The sequence below is a fragment of the Equus przewalskii genome, chromosome 5 (assembly GCF_037783145.1).
Source record: "Equus przewalskii isolate Varuska chromosome 5, EquPr2, whole genome shotgun sequence".
NCBI classification, from domain to species: Eukaryota; Metazoa; Chordata; class Mammalia; order Perissodactyla; family Equidae; genus Equus; species Equus przewalskii.
The window spans coordinates 57,578,873-57,606,321 of record NC_091835.1 but is presented as its reverse complement, the minus strand read 5'-3'; the positions used below and the strand labels follow the sequence as shown (position 1 = coordinate 57,606,321).

Here is a 27,449-nt window from a genome sequence, read left to right as displayed (position 1 = left end):
AAATAAAATCTTTAAAAAAAAAAAAAATGGGCAGAGGATATGAACAGACATCTCTCCAAAGAAGATATACAGATGGCCAACAGGCACATGAAAAGATACTCAACAGCACTAATCAACAGGGAAACACAAATAAAAACTACACTAAGATATCACCTTACACCTGTTAGAATGGCTATAATCACCAAGACAAAAAATAACAAACGTTGGAGAGGTTGTGGAGAAAACGGAACCCTCATACACTTCTGTGGGAATGCAAATTGGCACAGCCACTATGGAAAACAGTATGGAGAGCTCTCAAAAAACCAGAACTAGAAATACCATATGACCCAGCTATCCCACCGCTGGGTATCTATCCAAAGAACTCGAAATCAACAATTCAAAGAGAATTGTGCACCCCTATGTTCACTGCAGCATTACTCACAATAGCCAAGACATGGAAGCAATCTAAGTGCCCACTGACTGATGATTGGATAAAGAAGATACGGTGTATACATAGACACACACATACACACACACACACACACACACACCCTGGAATAGTATTCAGCCATAAAAAATGACAAAATCATCCCATTTGCAACAACATGGATGTACCTTGAGGGTATTATGTTAAGTGAAATAAGCCAGAGAAAGACAAACTCTGTATGATTCCACTCATACGTGCAAGATAAACAAACACACAGACAAAGAGAACTATTTAGTGGTTACCAGGGGGAAGGGGGGTGAGGATGAGCACAAAGGGTAAAGGGGTGCACCTATATGGTGACTGACAAATAATGTACAACTGAAATTTCGCAATGTTGCAAACTATCATAACCTCAATTAAAAAAAAGGGGGGTTCCTGGGCCAGCAGCATCATGACATTCTTTGTTAGAAGATTTTTCATTGCCAAATCAATTTCTTTAGTAGATGGAGGACTATTCAAATTTCTATTTCTTCATGGTCTGTTATGTTTTACTCAGCTTGTCTTTCAAAGGAATTTGTCTCTTTCATCTACGCTGTAGAATTTATTGGCATAAAGCTGTTCATAATACTTATTATCCTTTTAATGTCTATAGGAATCCTGATATTGGAATTGTGTCTTTCATTCTTGATCAGTCTTAATAGAGAATTATCAATTTTATTAAACTTTGCAAGGAAATAACTTTTTGTTTCTTTTATCTACTGTTTGTTCTCTATTGTATAGTTTTCACTTTTATGTTTATTATTTCTTTCCTTCTACTTACCTTCAGTTTAATTTGCTCTTTTTCTAAATTCTTCAGGTAGAAATTCAGATCAATTATGCTAAAATTTCTTTTCTTTCTAATATAAGCATATAAAGCTGCATATATTTTCCCAGTTTTGTAATTTTTTATGGCAGGAGGGTATTCCAATATCCATTACTCCATCATGGCCAAAACAAAAAGCCTTTCATGGAATCCTTTCTTAGTGCTTAAAAATCAAATTAGCTATTGAGAAGAATCAATGAAAGAAAAAAAGAGTCCCCACTGTGGTGAACAGTATGTAGCTTTATTGAGCACAAAAGTACACATCAGATAGTGCAAATAAAGAATGCTGTTTTGAATGAATGATTCCTCTGATACTTGCTTTCAATCCAGTGAGAGGGACTATAATCCAAACCTCCGTAATTTTTAGTGGAAAGAAACTTATGGGAAAAGTGCAGCTCAGACGACTTCACCTCGAAACAACACACAAATTGCTCCCATCCAGCAATGTGAACGCATTCCCTCACCTTCCCCTGCAGTGATGTATACGCCAACCGCTGCCATCCCAATAGGAAAAATCTTTCTACGACTCAGAAATTTTCTACTCTTTCCTACAATGTGTACAGAGCACTACATTAGGTGAGATGTGATGAAATAGAAAACATGGTCCATACTTGAGATGACTTAAGTAAAACAAGAAAAAGAATTTGAGATGGCTTAGATGGAAGTGTGAAATGTCAGAATTCTCAGTCAAAACCTTAAAATCAAGTTGTCACTGAGATATTAGTGGGCAAAGGACAATCTTTTCACTAAATGATGCCAAATCAACTTGATATCCACATGGCTCAAAAAATAAATCTTGACCCCCTAAACTTTACATCTTTCACAAAAACCCATTTCAGATGGATCATAGACCTAAATGCGAAAGGTCAAACGATTATAAATAAATAAACAATAAGCTTCTAGAAGTACTATAGGAAAACCTCTTTATGATCTTTAGATGGGCAAAGGTGTTTTAAAAAGAATAGAGACCTAACTTTAAGGGAAAAGACTGAAATTGGATAACACTGTTCATCAAAGGACACCACTAAGTATAAAAAAGAAAGCATTACAGGAGAAAAAAATATTTGTAACTCATAATTTGGACAAAGGACTAGTACCTGGAATATATAAAGAACTCAGACAAATAAAAAAGATAATTCAATTATTTTTAATGGGTAAAAGTCTTGATTGAGAACTTCATAAAAGAAGTTCTCCAATAAGTATATAAAAATCATTAATCATCAGAGAGGTGCAAATTAAAATCACAAAATGATATAAGTTGACACCTGCCACATGGCTAAATTTTTAAAAAACCAACAGAGGGTACTGGAAAAGAAGTGTAACAACTAGACAACTCACACACTATACAAACTGTGAGGCAACATCTCCTAAAGTTGAGCACATGCATACCCCATGACCCCATAATTCCACCAAAAGACATGTACAATAACGTTCATAGCACCTTTCATCATAATAGTCAATATCCATCAACAGCAAAATGGAAATAAAATACTACTCACAAAGAAATAAAACAAATTACTGTGTAATGGACAGGCTACAAGCTTTGGAAACAGATGATCTTGCACTCGCATTCCAGTTCTGCTATTTACCATGCAACACTAAATATGAAGATATGAGTATATAACCTCACTGAGTCTGCTTTCTCGACCCAAAAAAGAGGGTCTTATTCTGAGGATTAGAAATAATGAACGTATAACACAAAGCACCGTGTCTAAAAGGTGCTCAGGAAACAGGAAGACTAGTATTTAGCAGACGTAATTTATACCTCTCCACGTCAATTACCAGTCCTTTTTATACATAAACTCTCATTCCGTAAAATAAAGATAATGTTTCCACCTGACCTGTCAAACAAATCTGTAGCATTTCTGAGTTGCCAACTCTGTCATCAGTGGAACTACACAAGAACCAGGGCACAGCATTTTATAATACAGCTACTTTATGAACCCCATTTGCAATTGCAGCTGTCATCTCTAATGCCAGAGGATCAAATGAGTTGGAAAGATGAAACAAATGGGCAGGAGAAATGCCAGGAAGTGTATCAACTGCTGGACAGGAGTCCACCTGGTTCAGTTACAAAGTTGGTCCTTAGAATACTACATGCACTGTACACACACTCGGAAGGGAAGCACACGCAGGTTCGGACGCCTGAAAAACAAAAGACAGAAAATGGGGGCAAGCCTCCCCCCAGTACTACCGTTGTTTTCAGCCAAATCCTGAATCTCCTTTAGTCTTACAAATAAATCTATTCATTCTTGTCATTAGAGAATAAAACAAAGAAGTCTGGTAATAAATCACACTTTGACTTCTTTTTAAAGGAAAATATCTATGCATATACATAATCTGGCATTTAGTAGCAAACAGATACTGAATTTTGAAGCTACAATAAAAATTAGGAGAAATGACTATTTCTAAGTATAACACATATTCAATAAAACTTTACTCATTTATAAAGAAAAGTCAGGATACTAACTTGTATTATCATCCAAACTAGCGAGGCAAAGACAGAGGTAGAGCAAAGGAAAAATAAATCCCCCAAAATCTGGGAATCAAAGTTTCTGATCCAAAATAATTACCTGAAGATAAGCCTCCAAACTTCCATATTTTGCTTGTATCCTCATATTACCCTAGCTATCTCTATTCTATTACAATTTATTATCATGCCTATAAAGTTTTAAATAGAAGATACATTTAAGAATTTATAAGTAAATCAAAGTACTCTAAACTCAGGTCCATTCATTCCACAGGGATGGTCAGTACTCCATCTTGGTGCAAGTCTGTGACATAGGGGCTCTATACAATGGGAATGAAGAACAACAAGCTTTTTCTTTCTTCTGTGGCTGAATTATTGGGAGACTCTCAGGCCATTTCTAACCTAGTGACACAAAGAAAAAGTTTGGCCAAAGCCTTGTGAATCTGTATTTTTCCAGGCACCAGTATTTTCACAATGCTTAATTTATCCTGTAAGCATGGATGTAGTTTTCCATTCACATGAGGTGGCAAAGAAGAACCTGCCTTAGTTAGAAAAGCCTTCTTTCAATTTTCCTCAATGACCCACCAATTTGCTAAAGTTCTACAGAACCCACTCCAGTTTGTCTCAATGAAGAAAGCAATGTAATCCACATTTGAAAAATAGCTAGCACATAGACTGTCTGCCACACAGAAGTCAAAGATAAAATGTGAAGTCCATACACTTAAACAAACACGGCACCCAATACATTTGTTTCAGATCCTAATTCAATGTTTTGTCCTTAAAATTCTAAGATCAGGCTATTATTTATATCTTAAATCAAGAATACAAGTACAATGGGATTCCCCCCGCCCCATGCTCCTTGCAAGATAATCTTTAAAAATGGTGATGTTCTTACAGTTATTTATAATCCAAAATCTTGAAAAATTTTTAATATCCAACAATAGAGGATGTGTTAACCAAAGTATAGTACTACTTTGTAACAGAATATCATAGAGCTATTGAATTTTTACGAAGAACTTTCAGTAACATGAAATAATTTAATGTTGTGTGGGAGAGGGAAAGTATGATAAAAAAAAATCCATGTACAATATAACTCAACTTTACACAACAACAGATACAAAGAGGAAAAACACATCAACATATCACCAGTATTACACCTGGATGTTTATTATCTTTCTCCTTACTACCCCAAAAAATATGTTTAAAAATGTATTTCTGAACAAAGACTTTCACCTAAAACGGTTTTTCAGTTAAATATAAAAGACCAAGAGAACATTAAAGGCACAATGATAGAAGGATCTAGTCAACTAGACGTCAGATTCTAATAAACCATATGTAATTTGAAGAAATCCTTAAACTTCTGCATTACCAATATATCTTGCTAATGTTTTAGAACTAGAGGGAATTTTATCCCCAAATAACTGATGATCAAGAGACTCTTAAGTGCCCAAATAAGTTCTAAGACACTGGGTGAAGTATAGCTTTTATATATTAGAAGAAAGGAGGAGAAATAGAAATTAGAAATAGGAGGGAGGAGGTTATGATAAAAAGTCTCGGATAAGAAAGGGCAACAGTGATTGCACTTCAAGCACAGTGCACTTTCACTGTCCTGCTGAGTCCACAGGGAAAAACGCCGGTACCTCAAGTCATCATACTTGGGCCACAAAAATAAGAAAAAGTACACCTTTGTGCCAAAATCACAGCATGAATCCATTCTAAACAAGCCCCATGATGATTTTTCAATAATGATATGACTTACTTATCATTTAGTAAACAAAAAGACAAATACCAGTTACTTCATCTACTCATACACTTTATATACTCACAAAATTCAAATGTTTTTAACCCAAGATAGTTCAGAAATGGAAACTGCAAAAATAACAATACTCACAGATCCCCATATAGGATTCCTTTCAAGCAGCATCCGGCAGTGCCTTTTACTCTTCTGATTAATCATACTTCTTTCCTGCTTGTGGAAGAATTATCTGGATCTATGCTTTGTGGGTAAAATCTACAGGCATTCTGAATTTAGACACCAGACACGCGCACATCTTCTGTTCGACATGGGACAGAACTAACGGGAAGTGCAGAGCTACATTTCATAATTCTTCTTCTAGCAGTGATGGAGCCTCAAAGAACTACGCAAGTAAGGCATTTCAAAACTCAATGAAGGTATTTCAAAATGTAGTGAGAGAGTTCTAAAACACTGTGTTGGAGTGGGAAGGATGGGGTCAACTACATGTGATTTTACTGTAGTGACAGCCTGTAGATTTATAGCAAACTATCCTTTAAAAATGGGTCTTAAAGGATTTTTAGAATTTTTTTTTCATGATTATTAGAAAGTCATAAGAAACGCTGAATAACAAAACCATGTTTAAACTCTCCATCTCCCCCAAAGCACAAGGGCCTTCTATTTCCTTCCCAGGTTACCTAGCACTCCCAAATAACTTCTTCCTAAAAACACATCAGGATTTAAAGGAGGAAAGGCACCAATGAGTGAATTTCTCATCCTTGCCATGTTTATAAGAGAAAATTACTGATTAAAGTCAATATTTTAGTTAAAATATCACATAATAGACTTCTTAAAACACCTAAAGGTTTATCATCACGTGGATTCAACATTTACCTAATAATCCAAAGTCTAATTTCCCTTTCATGTGATATTTAGACGTGGTACTCAGAATCAAACTATAATACCCAGAGGCAGTTTAACTTTACAATATCACTTCTTCAAATTACTATTTCTGAAAGAACAACAAACTGAAAATAGGGTATTACCTTAAGTACCTGACAATACTTGAGGAAATTTTGATGGGTAGAATAAAACAAACATTTAATGTAGTTTATGAACCAACAAGTGGAAACATGGAGGAAACTACCTGGAAAAACACACACTAAAATCACAAAGTCTTAGAAATTTAGAAACCCTCTCACGGTATGGATAAGAAAACTGACACCAGGTGTGGTTCGGCAGGATAGATGCAGCCTTATTGATATTAGGGAGACAAGCTATATATAATTCAGATCTTCTGATAGATTTTTTTCAGTGCAATTTCCACGGCATATTTCTAAATTAACTCTTTCTTAAATATGCTGTCGTCCAATATAATACTTTTCAGAGGGTGGTGATTTTGAGAGCTGGTAACCCACCTGCAACAATCACTAGCTGTCCATGAATGTTATTATTAGAAGCTTTGAAAGCTGGTCTCTGTGAAGTGAAAGGTGTAGTAATGAGACACGGCATGTTCACATAGTGTGGTGGTATCCAACTGAGGGCTAATGCTTTCCCAACTTCACCAGTCCAACCCACCCAAGTCAGCTGAGGCCTGGGGTGTCCTCTGCAGAGCCAGAGTAGGTTTGGCACAGGAAGTGTTGGTGTATGTGCTCGGGCATGAGTGATGAAGTCAATGAGGATGTCAGCATTTTTGGTTCCCTCTCTCTAGCTCAGAGGAGTACAGCTGGAAACTTCAAACTGACCACATACCAATGAACTATTGGCTAAAACTGGAACGGCCTCACTCAGCTACAGGGAACCTGAGCCAAAAAGATCCTAATGAGTATGCTGGCTCAGGTGCTTGCCCTCTTTTTCAATGTTTTAGTAGTTTAGTAGGCAAAGAAAAAGAAAATTCATATGGAATATTTTCTGATAATTTAACACTGTACACTACAGATTTTCATATATCTTTACAATTAACTAAAACTTTTCACTGTTCATTCAGCTATTATGTGGATTTAGCTATAGAAACATGTTGCCGGGATTTCACTGAAATAAAATTTCTCTCATGAATGTATGCTTTTTTTTTAGTTTGCTGCTTATATTTCAGTCTGCTAGATTTTATAAAAGCAGATTTATCCCTTCTTGGCTTTAAATCAAGTGATTTTGATCAATTTAGCCTCACATACATTTAGTTAAATTCGAGAATGGCTTTAGGAACCACGATATGAACCAATTTGTTATAAAGTGAAAATGAGCAACATCCCCCCTACCCCAAACCCATTACTACGTGGCTAAAATAAATCTCCACAAAGGAGAATAAACAAAGCTATTTCTGCTCCTAACACCACCATCATTCTATTCCATGTCTTGATCAAATCAATATTATCATTCGTCATTACAGCTGTCTACTTATTACGTGTCATCCTCATAACCACCCTAATGGCAGGCGTTATTAGCCCCATTTTATAGATTGTGAAACTGAGAACTAGAGCTAAATAACATTTCCAGAGAGTAACTGGCAGAGCTGCAATTCAAACCCTGGACGGCTTAACTTCAAACTCCCATCTTTCAAATGCAAAATGTCTGCTTATTCTCCCCAAGTTTTCTCAAATTGACCTAGAATGGAATAAGAAAAATTTTCACTCTGTGTCTGAGTTGTTTCGTTTTTAACTCCCAAACTCAAAGCAGTTCATGTCTGGTAAAGCGAGCTACCTCTTCCTACCTCACGGGACTTTTTTTAAAACTAAATTCCTCAAAGCTTTGCATTTAATCTACTTGTAAGCAAGTAGTTTTACACACAACCTAAAATAGTGGGATCACTTTAGAATCACTCATCCTGTAGTCCACTCGAGCAATAGTTGGTTTTATCTTAACTTGCTTATCGGTTATAAGAAGGAGAAGAGTGAATTTGTCACTTCCTCACGGTCACTTTGAGTCAGAAATAGAATTCTGGTTTAAGGCCTGGTTGCTAAACCCCGCTTCCTCTGCAATGGTACGCCACCACTAGTAAGCTGGTCATTAAGAAACAGAAAATAACAATAGAAAGTATGGGATATTTACAATACTTTTCCTGCTGATCTCTCTTTCCCCTACCTGTCCATCCTTCTAGTTTGCCCGTTTCCTCTATATTCTATATTGTGATCATGGAAAGAAATTGCAACTGCCTTGGCAGATAAGGAAAAAAACCTTATTCCAATTTCAAACATGAAGCAAATGTTTCATTTCCTTTTCTTATTAAAATACGGGAGATAGCCTCAAAAATTGAGTCTTTAAAAAAAGTGTTATGTTAAATCCATTTCTTCTACTTAAATTTCACTAGTACAGACTATTATCTTTTCATTTACAAATTTAAGACAGTTCGCTAAGAAATCCAAAGGTACCCACACACATAGCACTTGGCAACGTAGAGGGGTTTGCCCAAAGCTGAACTGCCGACTGAACTTTCTGTGGTGGTGGAAATTTTCTATATTTGCGCTATCTGATAAGATAGCCACATGAGCACTTGAAACATGGCTTGTGTGACCAAGGAACTGAAGTTGTTTTATTTAAATTCATTTAAATTTAAATTTTAAAAGCAACCCAGGGCTAGTAGACACCACAGGTCTAAAGTCTGAGTATATCTTTTATTTTTAACTTTTTATTTCGAAATAATTGTGGACTGGCAGGAAGTTGCAAAAATAGTACAGGCAGGTCCAGTTTTCCGTAATGATCACGTTGTATACAACTATAGTACAATATCAAAACTAGGAAACTGACGCTGGCACAATGCGTATGTTTAGTTCTACGCCATTTTATCACTCGTACAGATTTATGTCACTGCCACCACAATCAAGATACTGAACAATTCCATCACCACAAAGAGCTCCCTCATGCTACCCCTGTATAGTCATACCCAACATGCTTCTCCCCATCAGCCCTAGACCCTAGCAGCCACTTATGTGTTCTCTATTTCTATCACGTTGTCATTTACAGAATGCTACCTAAGTGGAATTGCACAGTAGGAAACTTTCTGAGATCGGCTTTTTCCACTCAGCATAATGCCCTTGAGACTCATTCAAGCTCTTAAAAGTATCAATCCTGTGTTCTTTGCTATTGCGGCAAAGAGTTCCATAGTGTGGACGTACCACAGTTAGTTTAGCCACACTTGTTAACGAACAGTAGGCTGTTTACAGTTTTGGGCTATTATAAATAAAACTGCTATGAACATTCTTGTACAGGTTTTAATGCACATCTAACTTTTCAGTTCTCTGGGATAAATGCGCAGAAGCGCAATTGCTAGATTGTATGACCAGTGTCCACATGGGCTTACGTTCATTTGTCATCCATATGTCCTTTCCAGTGAAATGTGTCTTCATGTTGTTTGCCCTTTTTCTAGGGAGACTAGAGTTCTTTACTGTTAAGTTTTGAGAGTTCTTTATATATTTTGATAGAGTTCTTTGTCAAATATAGCGTTTCCAAATTTTTTTTCAGTCTATAGCTTGTCTTTTCGCCCTTTAACAGTCTTTCACAGAGCAAAAATTTTCAATTTTGATGAAATCCTATTTATCTATTTTTTTTTCTTTTATGGTTCATGCTTCTGGTGTCATGGCTAAGATCTTTTTGCCAAGCCGAAGGTCCTGAAGATTCTATCCTATGTTTTCTTTTAAAAGTTTTACAATTTTATGGTTTACATTGAAAGTGATGACCTGTTTTGACTTTATATATAATGTCTAAGGTTTAGGTTGAGGTTCATTTTTTTGCCCAGAGATATCCAACTTCTCTAACATCACCTGTTGAAAAGACAAACTGTATTAATTTTGCACCTCTGTCAAAAATAAGTTGGCTATACCTGTATGAGGCTACCTCTGGGTTCTCTATTCTGTTGCATTTATCTATTCGTCTGTCTCTCTGACAATACCATAGTCTTGATTACTGTAGCTGCATAACGTCTTAAAACTGGGGAGTGACTATCCCATTATTCTTCTTTCTCCAAACTGTTTTAGCCATACTAGGTACTTTGCCTTTCTATGTAAATTCTAGAAACAATACTAACTATACCTACAAAAGTCATGCTAGAATTTTGTTAGGAATTGTGTTAAACTTAGACATCAATTTAGGAGAACTGTCATCTGTACCATATTGAGAGTCTTTCAATCCATGAACACAGTACGTCTCTCCTTTTATTTAGATCTTTGGTTTCTTTCATCAGCACTTTGTAGTTTTCATGGGAATATCTTTTAAAGGCAACCCAAAGGATGAACTAGAAATAGCTTGTAAATGCCACCAATATAAAAAGTGATAGTCCAAATAAGTTTTGGAAGTCAAAATGATGTTGGTTAACTAAAGTTAAAAATCAAGAATAACACAAACCCAAATATATCCACTTGGGGCAAATAAGCAGATTTTGCTGAAACACAGGATTTACATAATTTACAAAGAAATGAAATGGCACTACAGGCAATTTTGTAATTAAAACAGTAAACTGGGCAGACTGGAAGTATAAAGGATAGAGTAAGTACCCTCCAATTACATGCAGCACTGTTTCCTCCTTTTTCTGATTATTCCATATATTCTGTGTATCAAAGCTGTGCATTACATGTGCAATAATAGCACAAGAGGAGGGCTCTAAATTACATAATTTCAAAGGTCCCTTCCAAGTCCTACATTACATAATTTTATGAATTATATTTTTGAGGAGTAACTGGTAGAAAATAATGCTTTATGAATTTTGCTGCTTAAATATTCACAGAGGGAAGGTCAAATGGAAAACAATAATTCTGTTGAAGAGTAAACGTATATAACTATTTGGACAGTTTACTAAAGCTATGGGGAAAAGTGGGATATGAGAAAATCTTGAAAGGATTAAAATTATTTAGCCCGGAAATGAGAATTCTGAAAATATCTGGAAGGTATTCAGGAAATTACGTAGGAACCCAAGGGAAATAAAGGACAATTTTTAAATATATACAAGAATACATTCTTAACAACTGGAGTTCCAAGTAGTGAGGATACAGTAGGTTGTACAAACGCTGAAATAAGTAAGGTCCTATTAACGATGAGTGAGGTAAAGTTGCGAAGGCGGGAGAGTACCAAAATAACTCAGAGACCCCCACCATTCTACAAGGGTGTAGTCCAAGCCTTCAGAAAACCATGCCCACTTTTCAAATCTGACTGAGAAAGAAGAATTTGAAGCCTGGAGACTAAGGAGTAAATAACCACGCCCATTTCCTCACCACCTCTGTGTCTCCTAAAAGGCTTTAGTGGTTCACCCACAGCAATTGCTTGATGGATTGATAAGGACCTGGGATATAGCAAAGCAAATAAAATTGTAATTTGTGAAGAAACAGAAGAAGATAATTTCTGAAAACCAAGAGTGTGGGCATCATTTTCTAAACTGTTGGTGATGATATCATGCCAGGGAAGTTTGGTGCTGGATGGAGAGTATCAAGAAGAAGCTGGAAGGTTCCTCACACAGAACCATACACACATGTATCTATCATCTCATTCAAATACCCATAATCTCACTCTTGACTATGTCACTCCACTAGATTTGGTAAGGTATGAGGAGAATAAGAAGAAAAACATAAATAAAAATACCAAAGAGAGATGGGGGCTGCCCAGTGGCAAAGCAGTTACGTTCACATGCTCCGCTTTGGCAGCCGGGCTTCACTGGTTCGGATTCCAGGCGTGAACCTAGGCACTGCTCATCAAGCCATGCTGTGGCAGGTGTCCCACATACAAAATAGAGGAAGATGGACATAGATATTAGCTCAGACCCAATCTTCCTCAGCAAAAAGAGCAAGACTGGCAGCAGATGTTAGCTCAGGGCTAATCTTCCTCAAAAAAAAAACACAAAGTTCATTAATAGTCACATTTGACAACTGCTCAGATGTGAGAGAGTAAAACTAAAAGCAAGTAAGGAAATTAGTGTTGCCCAAACATTTTTACAAACAACCAAAGAAAAATATTCAAATTACTTCAATATCTAACAACTTATCAGTGCTATCAAGACAATGCATAACCAAACCCAAAAGAATGAAATCAAAGTTAAAAATAGGAACTACAGTTAAAGGTCAAAGATTTAATACCAGTCAGATTCTATGAATTTTAAAGCTACAAGATGTATTTAAACTCAGTTAAATCACCATTGTCATAGAGCATTAATTTGATTTTTTTTTTTTTAAATAGCGCTCCAAATTGGATAGGGAAAAATTTACTAATGTAAGTGCTTAACAAATTCAGGAAGCCATTTACTAGCCTGTTAAGCTAACCTAATAGATGATTCGGGTAAATAAGCAAACGCAGAGGAGACTTCTGCTGCCATCTGTTTGGTCCTCTCTTGATAATCTGGAAACAGCTGCACACAAAAGCTCCAAAGGATAGAAAACCTCAAGATTCTTTCGTCCCATTATCCACCCTCTGCCTTTACCACAATCATTTCTACAATGCACCCAGAGTCTGCCTTTCCTTGTCCACAACTCTTAAACATCATTTAGTCCCTATTTTAAGAAGGGAAGCGTGAGGAAGGGAGCTATTTCTCTACATTTGGTAATAGTCAAGGCAAATTTTATTAAAAATAAATAGTTCAGTGTTAAGACCAATTAAGAAATATAAATGCATCAGACATCTCTGTCGCATACAAATCTTGATACAATAAAAGATGCTGGGGGGGCCGGCCCCGTGGCTGAGTGGTTAAGTTTGTGTGCTCTGCTTCAGCGGCCCAGGGTTTGGCCGGTTCGGATCCTGGGCGCGGACATGGCACTGCTCATCAGGCCATGCTGAGGCGGCATCCCCACATGCCACAACTAGAAGGACCCACAATTAAGAATATATAACTATGTACCGGGGGTGCTTTGGGGAGAAAAAGGAAAAAAAAAAAAAAGAGCTGGAGAATATTACTCTGTTGATGAAGAAGGTTAAAATTTAATTCTACCAGAAAAATGACTTTAGTCCACCAGTGAAATATAACATTTAAAATTTCCAGGGACAGGGGCTGGCCCCGTGGCAGAGTGGTTAAGTTCACGTGCTCAACTGCAGGCAACCCAGTGTTTCGTTTGTTCGAAACCTGGGCACGGACATGGCACTGCTCATCAGACCACGCTGAGGCAGCGTCCCACACGCCACAACTAGAAGGACCCACAATGAAGAATATACAACTATGTACTGGGGGCTTTACGGAAAAAAAGGAAAAATAAAATCTTTAAAAAAAAAAAAATTTCCAGAGACAGCAAGAGGCTCTTTATACGTAAATGTTTTCTTTACTTTTTCTTTTTTTCTTTTTTTGAGGAAGATTAGCCCTGAGCTAACATCTGCCGCCGATCCTCCTCTTCCTGCTGAGGAAGACTGGCTCTGAGCTAACATCCGTGCCCATCTTCCTCTATTTTATATGCTGGACGCCTGCCACAGAATGGCTTGATAAGTGGTGCATAGTTCGAACCTGCGAGCCCTGGGCTGCCAGAGTGTGCGAACTTAACTGCTACACTACCAGGCCAGTCCCCATAAACATTTTCTTTTAACCTCCTTCCAGAGCTTGCACCTTTCTTCAAGTGATAAACAATTACTTTTCACCAACTCATAACTTAAGTCAAGAGTGCCTTTTCAATACTAAAAAAACTCTAACAGATTCGAGTGGGTTAATGATAGCCACAAAGTCTTTGTCACTACTCCCACCAAGAGGCAGTGTCAATTTCTCCACCTCCTTGAATCTGGACTAGGCCTGTCCAACAGAAAAGGGCAGAAATAACATTGTGCCAGTTCTGGGCTAAATTTTTAAGAAGGCTGGCAACTTCAGCTTCCTCATTTTCAAAGCCTAGCTGCCATGTTGGGAGATGGTTCAAACAGCCATATGCATGAGAAAGGCCTACAGGGAAGAGCAACAAGGCCCAGCTGACAACTCCAGCTAAAATCCCAGTTGACACCCAGCACCAACTTGCCAGCCACGCAAGTGAGCTATCATGGAAATAAACTCTACAGCCCTAATCGAGCTGTCCCAGCTGACCGCATACAGACCAGCGATGAGCCATCCTTACCAAACCCTGGCCAAATCCCAAAATTGTGAGCAAGAAAATAATTGTTGCCTTATGCCACTAAATTTGGGAGTGATTTGTTATGCAGCAATAGATAAGTGAAACAAAATCTGGTACCAGAAGTGGGGCTCTGCTGTAATAAAAACCTAAACTACATACTAGCTTTGGGTCCAGGTGGTGGGCAAAAGCTGGAACAGGCTTGAGGAAACTGTTAATAAAGATTTATTATTGGTGGCTGAAGAAAGGGGACCTAAGCTGCATACTGGCAGAAAAATTAGCCAACCCATTGCATGCAGTAATGTGGAAGATAGAAAGGGTACCTAATGAACTCAGGGTCCTGACTAAGGAGAACTCCAGGAAGAATGCTGAAAGTATTAACTGGCTCATTTCAGCTGCCTATGATAAAATACAGGAGACGTGAGATGAACAAAGGAACTGTTTGGTTCCCTTTCAAGAAAATTTAGAAGAAATATAAAGGAGCCAGATTTGGTGGGTTCAAAAATAAAACAATTCCTCATTTCAGCATCTTAGCAAAAAGTAAGCTCAAAATAAGAAATGGCTCAGGGCAAAAATCAAATCCTGTGCCGCCGGTAAAAGGTGGCCTCGAGGATATAGCTGTATGACCCTTTGTTGAGAGCCTTCATGAAGAGTCTAGGTGGTTCCTCATAGACCCTTTCCATTAGACCAGTGGTTCTAATAACTTTGTGTGCATCAGACTCAGCTGGGGCATTTGTTAAACTGCCATGTGTCTCCCATTTTCCCCTTCTCTGTTTTTAAATTATTAACAGCTTTACTGAGATATAATTCACATACCATACAATTTACCCAAAGTTTGAGACTCAAAGCCTTTTAGTATATTCATAGTTACACACAACCAGTCAATTTTAGAACATTTTCATTACCTCAAAAAGTAACCTGTACCCTTTAGTTATCACCTCCCATACACCCATCCCCACCAGCCCTAAGAAAGCACTCATCTACTTCATGTCTCTATAGATTTGCCTATTCTGGACATTTTACATAAATGAAATCATAACGTGATCTTTTTGTGACTGGCTTCTTTCACTTAGCACATTTCCAAGGTCCATCTATATAGTAGTAGGTATCAGTACTTCCTTCCATTGTATGGACATACGACTAATTTTATTTATCCATTCATCAGTTGGTGGCTATTTGGGTTGTTTACACCTTTTGGCTATTATAATGTTGCTATGAACATTTGTGTACAAGTTGTGGTGTGGACATGTTTTCCTCTGAGTATATGCTTATGTACGGAATTGCTGGGTCAAACGGTAACTCTATGTTTTAAGGTTTTGTGGACCTGCCAGACTATTTCCAAAGTGACCGCACCACTTCACATTCCCACCAGCAGTGCATCAGGGTTTTGACTTCTCTACAGTTCCTAAAGCCTTTTTGAAGGAGAGCGCCTGTTGCAGTTTTCCTGGCCCTGCCTTACCATTGTATGTTGGATGGGGGAGAAGAGCAAATAACTTGTCCCTTTAGTTCACAGGTATTCGGTTTGAGATTGGCTGTACCCAAAGAGCCTCATCTGCACCTGGAGGTGATTTAATGATGACATCCTGGACTCAAGCTGATATAGTAATGGAGTGAGACTTGTGCGGGTCTTGCGTGTGGGTTAGGATATTTTGCACGTGTGAGGGGCCAGAGAGCACACTGCAGTAAATTGTTATTTTGGTGATCACCTCCAACGAACCACACTTCCAGGTATTCATGTCCTTGTATGGTCTCCTCCCACACTGACTCTGGGCTGGACCTATTACTGCTTAGACCGCTAGAATATGGCAGAAATGATGCTGTGCTAGTTCTGGGCCTAGCCCTTAATTGGTTGGGCAGCATCTATTTCTTCCATTTTGGAACCCAGATAGCACAAGGCAACCCAAGCAACCAGTGGGTCCCAGCTGAGCTCCCATCCAAGCCTCAGAGGACCACAGCCATTCCAGCATCCAGCTGACACCACATGAAACAGAACACCTGGTCAACCCACTGAATCATGAGATAATAAATTGCTGTTTTAAGCTACTAAGTTTCAGAGTGGTTTATTACACTGCAATAAATAATGAAAACATAGGTCCCTTTTAGAGGTATTTTAAACTTCACCTCTCTAGTCATGATAGGCTAGTTAACTACGAAGAAATGTAATGTGGAGTAAACTTTTTCTTCCTCTTAAAATGTAATGCATTCCACCTAGGATCAATTTAACAATCATTTAAGCAAATGAAACATACCTTCCCAAGTCTCAAGAGACTTTTCTGAGAATCTGTCTTAGAGATCTTAGAGTCTAACCACTAATAATGACAAAAACTTAGGAGTTTGCATTTTCAGTAGAACACAATGACCAGCTACACAGGCCACAGGGAGGACTGGCCAGGGATGGGAGCTCTTAGCATTAGCTGACATCTCTTGGTGCTCAGCAAGGCACACCAAGGGTACAGACAAATCTGAGAAAAGGCCCTGTGTATCAGGTAAATTCACAACAGGAATTCGGCAGTCAGCAGGGGATACACAGACACCAAGCAATCTGACCTAAGAGCCAGGGAATCCTCAAGGCTCAGTCACAAGGGTTAAGATGGCAGGTCTTCCGAACGAAGCCTGTTGTTATGGCAACCAGCAAAGATTTTTAACATCAGTAACTCCAATAAGAATTTGTAAGCTCTGCTTTCTTTTATGCTGATGCAGCTGCTGCCCTTCTGCTTAGCTCCTTTGGATTAAAGGGCCCTCACATGTCTGACCCAGTCACCCATCTTTCAGTCCATCCTATGGATGGCCATGACAAGGAGCTTGGAGGATTCTGCACCTTAAGAATAGGGACATTAATAGTTAATCCCTCATAAGATGGTAGACTCAGTCTTCTAATTTTCATAGGATAGTGCTTAGAAATGTTCCAGACACACAGTAAACTCTCGATATATTACACTATCAACATATGACATTTTGGTAAATTTGCTCAATTTCATGCACATCTGCCCTAAAACAATGAATTTCAAGGAAAAAAAATTAAATAAAAAAGAGCATCAACTCACAAGTCTATTAATAGGGAACTGGTTTAAACAAACTGTAGTACAGCTATAGAGAGAAATACTATGCTGCCTTAAAAGAGAGAATAAATAAAATTAAGGAAGAGGATTTTGAAAGATTTGATGAGGAAAATTTCTAATATATAGAAATGAAAAACCAAGTTGAAAAGAACATTCAATTCCATTTTTAAAATAAGTATATACTGTTTGTGTATGCATAGAAAAAATCTGGTAGAAACCGTGAGACTAAACAAACACTAAAATTCGGGTGGGAATTTCACTTTCTACATAATATATTGCTATAATTGTTTTATTGATAGTAGGCACACATGACTCATCATGAGAAAAACAATTTAAAGGCACACAGATCTTTCTTAAAACGCAGCATGCTTTTTTACCTGAATTTGTTCACACAGTTGTCAGTGTTCACTCTTCTTTAGCACTCGAGCAGCTCAAGTCTGTTTTTAGAACAGTGTCAGAAGCTGCTATATGAGCTGTTTCCTGTATTGGGCAGCTATTTTTAATTAATGAACATTTTGTTATAAGAGTTCACTGGAAAATAAAAAACACCACCATTTCTGCAAGTTAAACTAAGGAAAGGCTTACTCTCTAAGATAAAATGAAAGATTTAAGTTATAAAAAAAGTACTCTACTTTAAAAGATCTTAAATGGTATGGGGTATTTAGTATTAAGCACTTTATTTCCACTATGATGCTGAGATCAATTAACCTCCTTAAAAAAATTCCTCAAGGAGCAGATCGAAATTCTATTTACTTACTTTCTCCTCAAAAATAATATACCGTTCTTTACATAGTAGGCACTCAAATGCAAGCTGCGGGAAAATCAGAAGAAAGAGAGAAAAGAGAACACAGAAATAGAATAAGATTTTTTTTAAACCAAATATTTATTAAGCAACTATGTGCAAAGTACTACACTGTCCAGGAGGATTAAAATCGTGGTTGCTGTATCTGTGAGCACGAATAGCAACATAATCAGCCCCTTCCACTTCATTAGATTCTCCCAAGGTTTATAGGAGATAATACAACTCAAAAGATAGCTGCTATGTAAACGAATTATACTTTTCATCTATCCAGTTCTCCAACCCATGGGTTACACAGCACCAGAGGAGTCCTCTGAAGAGCCAGCAGCAGTGAGACCAGGTGAGAAGTCAATGGTCAGGTAACGGAACCAGAGTTCCCAAGGTCCCACCAAGCCACTCTCCCATAGGAGGAGGACAGGATTTTCCTGTAGATCTAAGAAAAGGTTTTAAGAAGGCTTGCACTGCACTGTGTACAGTAATGTGCAGTCCAGTCACAAGAAGAAGGGTTTATTGTTCTCTTGCCAAACTGTAATCCTCATGACAGGTGGCAATCCACTCCATCATACTAACATCTACCCACACCCTCTTCTCTCACCATTTCCCTAAATTCCTCACATTTGTAAACTGCTTCACAATTTTTAAAGTGCTTTCTCATCCATTAACTTGATTTAAGCAGGTTCTAGGATTTCTATCTAATACATTTAGCTAAAAATGCTGGCATTTGAGAGAAGTTCTCAGGATGGGGTGGAGAGGGCTCCTAATGTCTTTTAAGGGGGCCTTGCCTGTAGCACAGCCCATGGTGGGTGTGACGGTTAATTCTGTGTGTCAGCGTGGAGCGTGTTTTTGGACGAGATTAACATTTAAAGCAGTGAACTTTGAGCAAGCAGATTGCCCTCCATAATGTGCGTGGGCCTCAATCAATCAGTCGACAGTCTAACTAGAACAAAAAGACCAGTCTCCCTGAGCAAAAGGGAATTCTTCAGCAGACTGCCTTCAGATTGCAGCTACACCACTGGCTCTCCTAGGTCTTGAGCCTGCTGGTGTACACTGCAGATTTGGACTTGCCAGTGTCCAAAACACATGAGCCAATTCCTCATAACATACACGTGCACACATGTGTGCACACATACATACATACACACACATCCTATTGGTTCTGTTTCTCTGGAGAATCCTAATACAGGGGTCCCCTTGGGAAGTCATAGCCTGGCTACCAGCAGTTTAATATCTACACAGTTAAAAGTCACTTGATGAGTAACAAACAGACTCCCCCGACTAGGGCATGCCTAACCCTTCTTCCTACCATGGTGCTTTCCAGCAAACCATGCTGTTTGGAGAGGAAGGATATGCTTGGAATGGATATAGCTCAGCACATCATATTGTCCCTTTCTGATTAGATTGTTAAAAAGAGAAATGAGTCCTGAAAGCAGCTCATACTCTGCTCAAAGCTTAAAAACACAAATATAATATAAAAATCACATAATTAGATAGATAAACTTCAGCAATGACCTGCCGAGATCATTGTGGACATGAGAGGATAAAAGGGGAGGTAAAGACAACAGACAGTGGCAGAAAGTACAAGGGCCTCTGATTCCGGGCATCAGACACATTCTTCCCCATTACAAATGATTCATTTATTCACACTTGCCTCAAAATACCTCAATATTACCAAATATCGACCTAAACAGTTATGGAACTTCTCTATCCAGTTCTCACCCCCTTCACCAACATTTGCCTGGTTAAGCAAATGACCCACTGTATACGTGCAACCTTGTGGTTATGCTTCATCCTAACTTGCCCCATTCATGTCAGCCTTATCTCACCTTGCTGCTATCTAATCTGGCCTGCCCCTGTTACGCAGTAGCATCCACAGGGAATCCCTTTACAGCATCCTCTTCTCACTGACAGCGCTACTTCTCCAGGCTCTACTTCCGGCCCCTCCCACTCATCTTCCCATGAAGATGGTACCCATAGCCCTGACAATTTACATATTTGCATTTACTTTTCTCGTACCAAACCAACATTTTGAACTATTTCTTGAACACAAACTTTCAAACAATATACTTTCTCCCACTTTCAATTGTCTTTACCTCCTCCTCTTTGCCTCTTGTTTCCACAGTGTATCCTGCCCTATGGCTGTGTATACACCTCTCTGGCTTTAATCTCTATCACAAATTGGAGTTGTAGGTAGAACAGACATTACTATACACAATTTAAAGATGAGGAAACAGATGCAAAAAGAGATGAAGTGACTTCTACAAGTTCAGACTATAAATTAATAATAAAACTACAATTAGGACACATTTTCTATTAACTCAGTTTAATTAATGTCTATTTGGCACATAGGAAGCTCTCAATAAACTTCATCCTTTCTTCTTCTTCTTCTTCTTCCTCTTCCTCCTCCTCTTCTCCTTTTTCTATAATCAACCTTCCAAATGTTCTATAATATAAATGCCCTACTCGCACTTGTCCTTTTTCTTTAATCTGTTGTAGAATCACGAATTTCAGCTGGATGAGGCCAAGCACACTTAGAAACCATGGCTAATCCAGTGTTTATTTACACAACACACTGCATGGGGTCACATGCAAATAAGTGCTTAGCAAAAACTTTAAGAGAAACTAGGGTAGAAAGGAAAAAAATCACAACTTAAAGAATATCTCCAGCTGTTGAATTGGCTACTTATTGCCTATGTGAAATAGCCAGTAAGTGCAGACCTTTACTTAATTTTTCCCTCATGGGATCACTTTATAGAACACTGTCTGTCTTGGCTACATTCTAAACCCAAGTAGCAAATACACAGCGTGGTCCTCTTCCTCTGCCATTTTTGACCTTGGGCCTTTACTCAAAACATGCAATTACTCTGCCCACATGGATTAATGCTTCTGCACAGAAGTGGGCAGGCAGGTGGTAAGAAGAGCTGAGTTCTCATTTAAATTCTTACACAACTTTTTCAGACATCGGTGTTGCCAACAATGACACCATCTGCCTACCTACTTCACAGGTTTTTCAGAACAAAACAGTGCAGAAGACAAAGCACAAAACATGGGCATTTATGACAGGCTTCCAGGTTTGCTATACAGAGGAGAAAAGAAATGTATTTGTGGGGACTGTACAGTGTTCCTCCAAATGATGTTACCTTAAATATCTGAGGTACAAAGTAGAGAAGAATAGGGTATTTACCTTTAAACAATGATAGCTTAATGATGCTTTCTTGTGCTATAGTCTTTGTCTCCCAAAGAATTAGTATTTTAATTAGTATTCAATTGAAAACAAAGGTACTTGACATTGACATTTTTAATTACATATTATAAAGGGTTTTGGTGTCAAGATTTTTAGTGGTAAGGCCGATGTGGGTTGAAGCTTTACTCTCTCCTACTTGCTATGTGACTTTGAACAAGCGAGCCAACCTCTTGAATCCTTGGGTTTTGTTTGCTTGTCTGTTTTTTGGTGGGGGTGGTTCTGTTGAATAAAGAAGACAATTCCTTCTTTTCTCTCCCAGGGTTATGAGGTGCAAGTGAGATCACACACACCAAGTTATGAACAAGACGGCACTAGTTGACAATGCTGCTCTACTCCAGCGGCTGCTGAGGCAGCAGCCTGTTTCATTCCACAGTTCACACCTGAATTTCTAAAGTTGTCTCGAGTGGATTCGCTAGGCGATGTGAGTTAACATAAGCCCACTGATCCAAAAACGGCGAGAAATAAGGTTAAAAATCTACCCACGAAAGAATTACAGGGTGAGTAAAAGTTTTAACAGAAACGTTAGCTGAGACTCATGGTCCTTACATTGCATTGTCTTTCTGCTCGCACTGCCTTTAGTCATAGCTAGGGCACAAGTTAAGAGTGGGTGAGCTAATGAAAATGTCCATTTCAAGTACTCAAGGACTATTTGAAGCACCAAAGTCTAGGATCCAAACTTAGATGTTCCAAGAGATATCACCTTCTCATTTTGAAAGCAGCCCCGGATGTTGCCAAGCTGGAAGGTCTTCAGTTAAGATAGAAAAGCAAGCCAAAAAAGAATGTTTTCTATTATCTTTTTCTCTAAGGCAAAAGCTTTTTTCAAACTGTGGTCTCATCGCATTAGTGGGTCCAATAGAAACCAGTGGAGTACAGAAGCACACAGAAAGGATAAGTTTTATTTCAGACGCACGCATGCATGCACTTGCACACACACAGTGTTGTACTGGGTTATGGTTAAAAAGTTTGAAATCCACTATTCGATAGCAGAGTTACCGACTGCTCGCCTTCTGAAAATAAGTGGAAAAGCATTAGGTATTCAGTTTCCATGGTAACACTACTCTTTAAAAGTCCACTGCTGTGACAAAGAAAAGGAAGACAGTTGAAAAGGCTGGACTCTTGAGAAGAAAGTTTTCCCTCCCACCTCAGCACTTTGGTTCCAATGGTTCATTAATATGCCCAGATAAACAACACATTTTAAAGACAAGAGGCAAACAGATATGAAAAGAATCATTAGGGAGAGGGCAGGTGCAGAGGGAAAAACATGTTATTAATTCCAGGTATGGTGCTAGATTACATGGCCAGGCACACCACAGCTCCCTCCTTTAATCTTCACAATCCTCTAAGTACCACACTGTGGTAGCCGCTATGACTTAATAGTTTTGCATTTTAAGTGATGACCTAATGAAGGTCGTTTTCTTGTAGTCACAGGACTGGCAATTGTGGTCATTACCACCTGCTGAGCAGCAGTGCCTGGTTTTGGCTGTATAGGGTCTACATTCAGGATTATGGATAATCAGAAGGTAGATTCTAGAACATCTTCCAGACTGCACTTAAAACAATAGATTAATTGGCACAGATCTCAACTCAAAGAGCAAGACCAGCCAGTGACAGCCGGCTTCTATGGACCTCTGTTTGTGCATCTATAAAACAGGGCTAACAGTGCCTTACCAACCTGATGGCAGAGCTTTCCAAAGTTTCCAAAAGCTAAGATTTCATGATGCCTTTAAGATGACACATTCTAAGTAATAAATTCCATCGCCAGAAACTTCATCACCATGGGTAGCATTAAAATAAGCAGTAGAGAAATAAACTCTAGGGCACACATTCTTTCCCTGAGGCACCCTGACTGGCCGCTCCCTACCTCCCACCCCTGCAGGGATGGCTGACCAGGCTTCCTAATCTTATAAGTCTGCCCAGAACTCTTGCTTCCGTCTTGCCATCTAGTGGCAGCAGGACTCAGATGACTGGAGCAAATGTTGACTCCTTGTCAAGGGACAGAAAGATACGGGCCATTCCCTGAGCTAACAAATTCTTTCCTTAGACACCAGGTAGGAGCCACAAGACTTGGGAGTACCCACCACCCCTGCCCCGCCCCTTGGATTCTAGCCTTCAGATGCCTCCTACCTCCCAAAGCTTGTCTTCATTAAGAGAAACTTCATTTCCAGAGGAGCCACCAATTGAGAGGCCACTGTTTTTACTAACATTTTTTTAAATGGTAAAATATAACAAATAGATGGCATCTTAAAGAGACTGAATTAAAGACCCATACAAGTAGAAATGATCTATTCTTAGAATTTATCCATCTATGAAACTCGAGGTCTCTGTGCTGCACAACTCTAGAGGGCATGAAGGGGCATTCAACAACCTAGCATATGTGAATGGCTCTCCATGGACCATCCACACAAGCTCAAGGGCCCCCATGAGACTCGCTACTACTTCATGTATCTCAAGTTTGCTATCCAAAACGAAAGGGGAGTCAGAACTCCCCTTTACTGCTTTCTTTGCGTCAGGAGCCTTCCCAGCTTAACAAAAGCTAAGCTCCAGAAATACTTATTTAAAAAAAATTCTTCAAACAAACCTTTAACAACTCTTGTTCCTAAGAAGGTGTCAAATTGCTTCTAGCTTTCCACAGCTCTGGTTGGCTCCCACTTAGTCAAAATAGAAAAGTCCTCCAGGAGCTGTCCCCACATGGTTAGCCAAGAAGGGATAAAGCAGCACAGGGTTATGTAGCACATTTCATTTCCTCAAGCTGCTCCTTCTCCGGAAGGCGGGAAACACAGCAGCTAATCCTCTGTGCATTTCCTTTTTTCTTTAATTAATTGGTCCATTGAGAGGCAGAAAAGTTCGGAAAGAGAGCAAGAGAAAGACAGCAAGAGAGCAAAAGAGATTAGAGAAGGGAATCTACACTTATTGAGAACCTACTATGTAACAGACACTGGGCTGAGGCTTTTTTATATGTAGGTTATCGTTTTGGAGAAAAAATAGAGCAATGGTAGCAGAGTCAGAGATCAATCCCGCCTTTGTCAAAGTTACTAGGAATGCAACCTTGAAAAGCCTGTTATTTAAATTCTCTGAAGCCCTCTCTCCTCCAAACCCTCCTCATTATCACCCTGGTTCTGCTCTCCTGAAACAATGGGGGGGGGGGGGGAGATAAGTAGAGTCCCAGGCATTTTTGCACTTTCAAACTGCCTCCAGGCTTTTGCCTATTTTTAGAAATATTTGGAGAAAAACTGTTTCATTAAAAAAAAAAGTACATAGTGGCTTCCTCATAGATCAAAAAGAAATAAGTAGAAGGCAGATGCTAGCATAGGGTAGGGTTTCAATGGCATTGATTTAAAAGATGAGCACGCCCTGGAGAGAATGTGTAAGTGAATGGTAGTGAAAGTTAATGGCCTTGAACCAGAAAAGGGAGAGGTTCAAAACAGGAGAAAATAAGGTCATAATAGGAATTAATTACTGAGCACTTAAAAGTTTTGCAGGCCCCACTGTATTTGACACTCACGAGAAAAGGCAAACCATGGAACAAGCTGTGAAGGCATTTAAGGTTGCCACATGGAATGGAAAAGTAATTTTTCTACCAACTTTCCTACGACAGATATGTCGTGTTTACTTGTTATTTACCAACCGATAGCATGCATAAACCAAACCAAATCCATAACTAAAAAGGTCATAGTAAAAACTTCTAAAAAACTGAAAGAAAGGATAATAGTCACAGAGCAAATGGCATAAAGTGGGAGCAAAAGAACCAGTTACTTTCATTTAAAAAACACACAACATTCTTGAAATTCCCCCAGGAAGGTTTCTGTTTGCTTTATAGCATCTCTCAGTGCTCCGGGCAAATATGTGGATTCAAATTCCGCTCAGCTAGTTGTATAAATTTGCAGCAGATAAATAAACTACCTGGCAAAAAAGATCAGAGAAACAGATGAATAAATGGAAGTATTACTGCTAAACTCATCGGACGAAAGTCTCTTAACACTGTGGCATTTTTCATCATCTCGTCAGCCTCTAAGACTGAGGCAATCATTTGAAAGCCTTCGTTGCAAGTTAGGAGATGTGCGAATTATAAGAGGCCATGATAACCTTTATCTGAAAAGGGCAAAAGAAAAAGTTAGTAAATTTTATATTTCCACCAGTTTTAGTTACTTGAATAGTTATTATGGTGTTTTTCCACATGCTTCTGATTCAAAAATGATAATTTCCCAAGAGAAAAATATTTTTTCCTCAGTAGATACTCTATTATCAAACACAAGCTTAGAAGAATCAATACTAACTTTGAACATGATGAATAAGTTATGGACCCCAGACACAGAAACAAATCACACACATCATGTATGGATTAGATATCTCAGGTGCGGTTACTATAAATACAATTTCATAAAAAATTCACTAGTAGCCTCCCGGAGGAAATGAGTTACTTGTATTCTTTATCTCAGCTAATAGCACTTTCAAATGCCAGTTATTCAACAGAAACAATATGTAGAAAGAGCATAGGTTTTAAAGTAAGAGACCTACGCTGAAATACTGAATCTTTAATACCGTAATTGTGATCTTGTGCAAAGTATTTAACTTCTCTTAGCCTCAGTTTTGCCATCTATAAAATGGCAATATCTATTTCACAGGGTTACTGTTAACATTATATCACATATAATATGCAAAGGAAACCACACAGTCTAAAGCAACTCGTTGAATCTAATTAGATCTCACATGACCAACGCCTATTTACCTTAGATTTTCAGCATCTTTCTTTAAACTAGTCACCTCAAATTTTTCATCATACAACCCATTAAAACTTTTTGACTCTGCACCCCAGGATATGTACACTTATAAATTCTACATGGGAACTACTGTACTAATATATTACAAAAAACACAAAAATAGAACTTTTAATAAGATGTTACAGCAATAATATAAAAAGCACTTTTTAAATACTGGCTTCATAGTATTAATTAATATCTTAAGGCATGAGAAAACTTAAGCCAAATTTCATACTTAACAAAAGTGAACGTAAATTCAGACTTCAAAGATTCTTTGTGATAATTCTAATTTCATATTTCGGTCACCTTCTTGTCCTATCTGATTGGACATTGTTTTTGCATCATAATGTGGCTCAGAGTTATTACAAGGGTAAGCTCTACTATTTACTTATTGTTCACTTGTCTCGTATCTTTAGGCTTATCTTCAAACTGCGGTTTCTCTAAGAGTATCTTTACACTCAAATGTATGATTCTGTGAGAGTTTAGTTAAAGCTAAACAATATATTCTGTAAATCGACTAAACCAAGCACATACGAACTGCAACATTTAGCAAAATGCTAAAAGCAAAGGACAAAAAGGCCCAGCCACCCCATGAGTCATGGAATTGCCATTCTCCTTTCAGGAAGCCTTACCTACCTCATGGGACATGACAATGTGACATTCAGACTGGGAAGCCAGCATCACCATATGTAGTAAGACATTTTTCAACATATATGATACATGTTAGTAAGGCTTATTTTTAAAATAATAAACAGAAGTTCTAATATTTTCTCCCAACATCTGGATTATCTTACACACCCCCAGAGTATAAACACCCTACACCCCACTTGGCCTTAGACTCTAAAACAGCCTCCTAACCAATGTCAGCCTCTCCCCTCCTCCAGTCCATCTTCTGTACTGTTTACCTTTCTAAATTATAAATCTGCTCCTGTTACCCACTCCCTCTCAGAAATCCTCAATGGCACTATGACTCCTTACGGGGTAAATCCAAATATTTAGGCAAAAAAGCCTTTGGCATAAAATGTCTAGCTCCAAATTCATATACATCCAGCTTCACCTCTTACTAATGCCCACACTGTACCTTATTCTGGAGCCCCACCAAATTGTTAGATGTTTCCCACACATGGTCTTGCAAA

General features: G+C 38.4%; 1 protein-coding gene across 7 annotated transcripts in view; it reads right to left on the bottom strand.

Annotated features, from left to right (window-relative positions):
- The window catches only part of FGD4 (FYVE, RhoGEF and PH domain containing 4), a 193,074-nt gene that overhangs the window by 121,221 nt on the left and 44,404 nt on the right, over positions 1–27,449 (bottom strand). For 2 of the 7 annotated variants that reach the window (XM_070621019.1, XM_070621026.1), the window contains exon 1: positions 17,894–17,959. The exons of 3 other annotated variants lie outside the window; for them this stretch is intronic. Coding sequence is in view for 1 of the 4 variants with exons in the window: in XM_008521824.2 (XP_008520046.1) it covers positions 5,630–5,639 (10 nt within the window). In the remaining 3 variants the exon portion in view is untranslated. Of the gene's footprint in view, positions 1–5,629; positions 5,842–17,893; positions 17,960–27,449 lie in introns of those variants that run through there. 2 more of the 7 variants (XM_008521824.2, XM_070621025.1) reach the window with 2 other exon arrangements.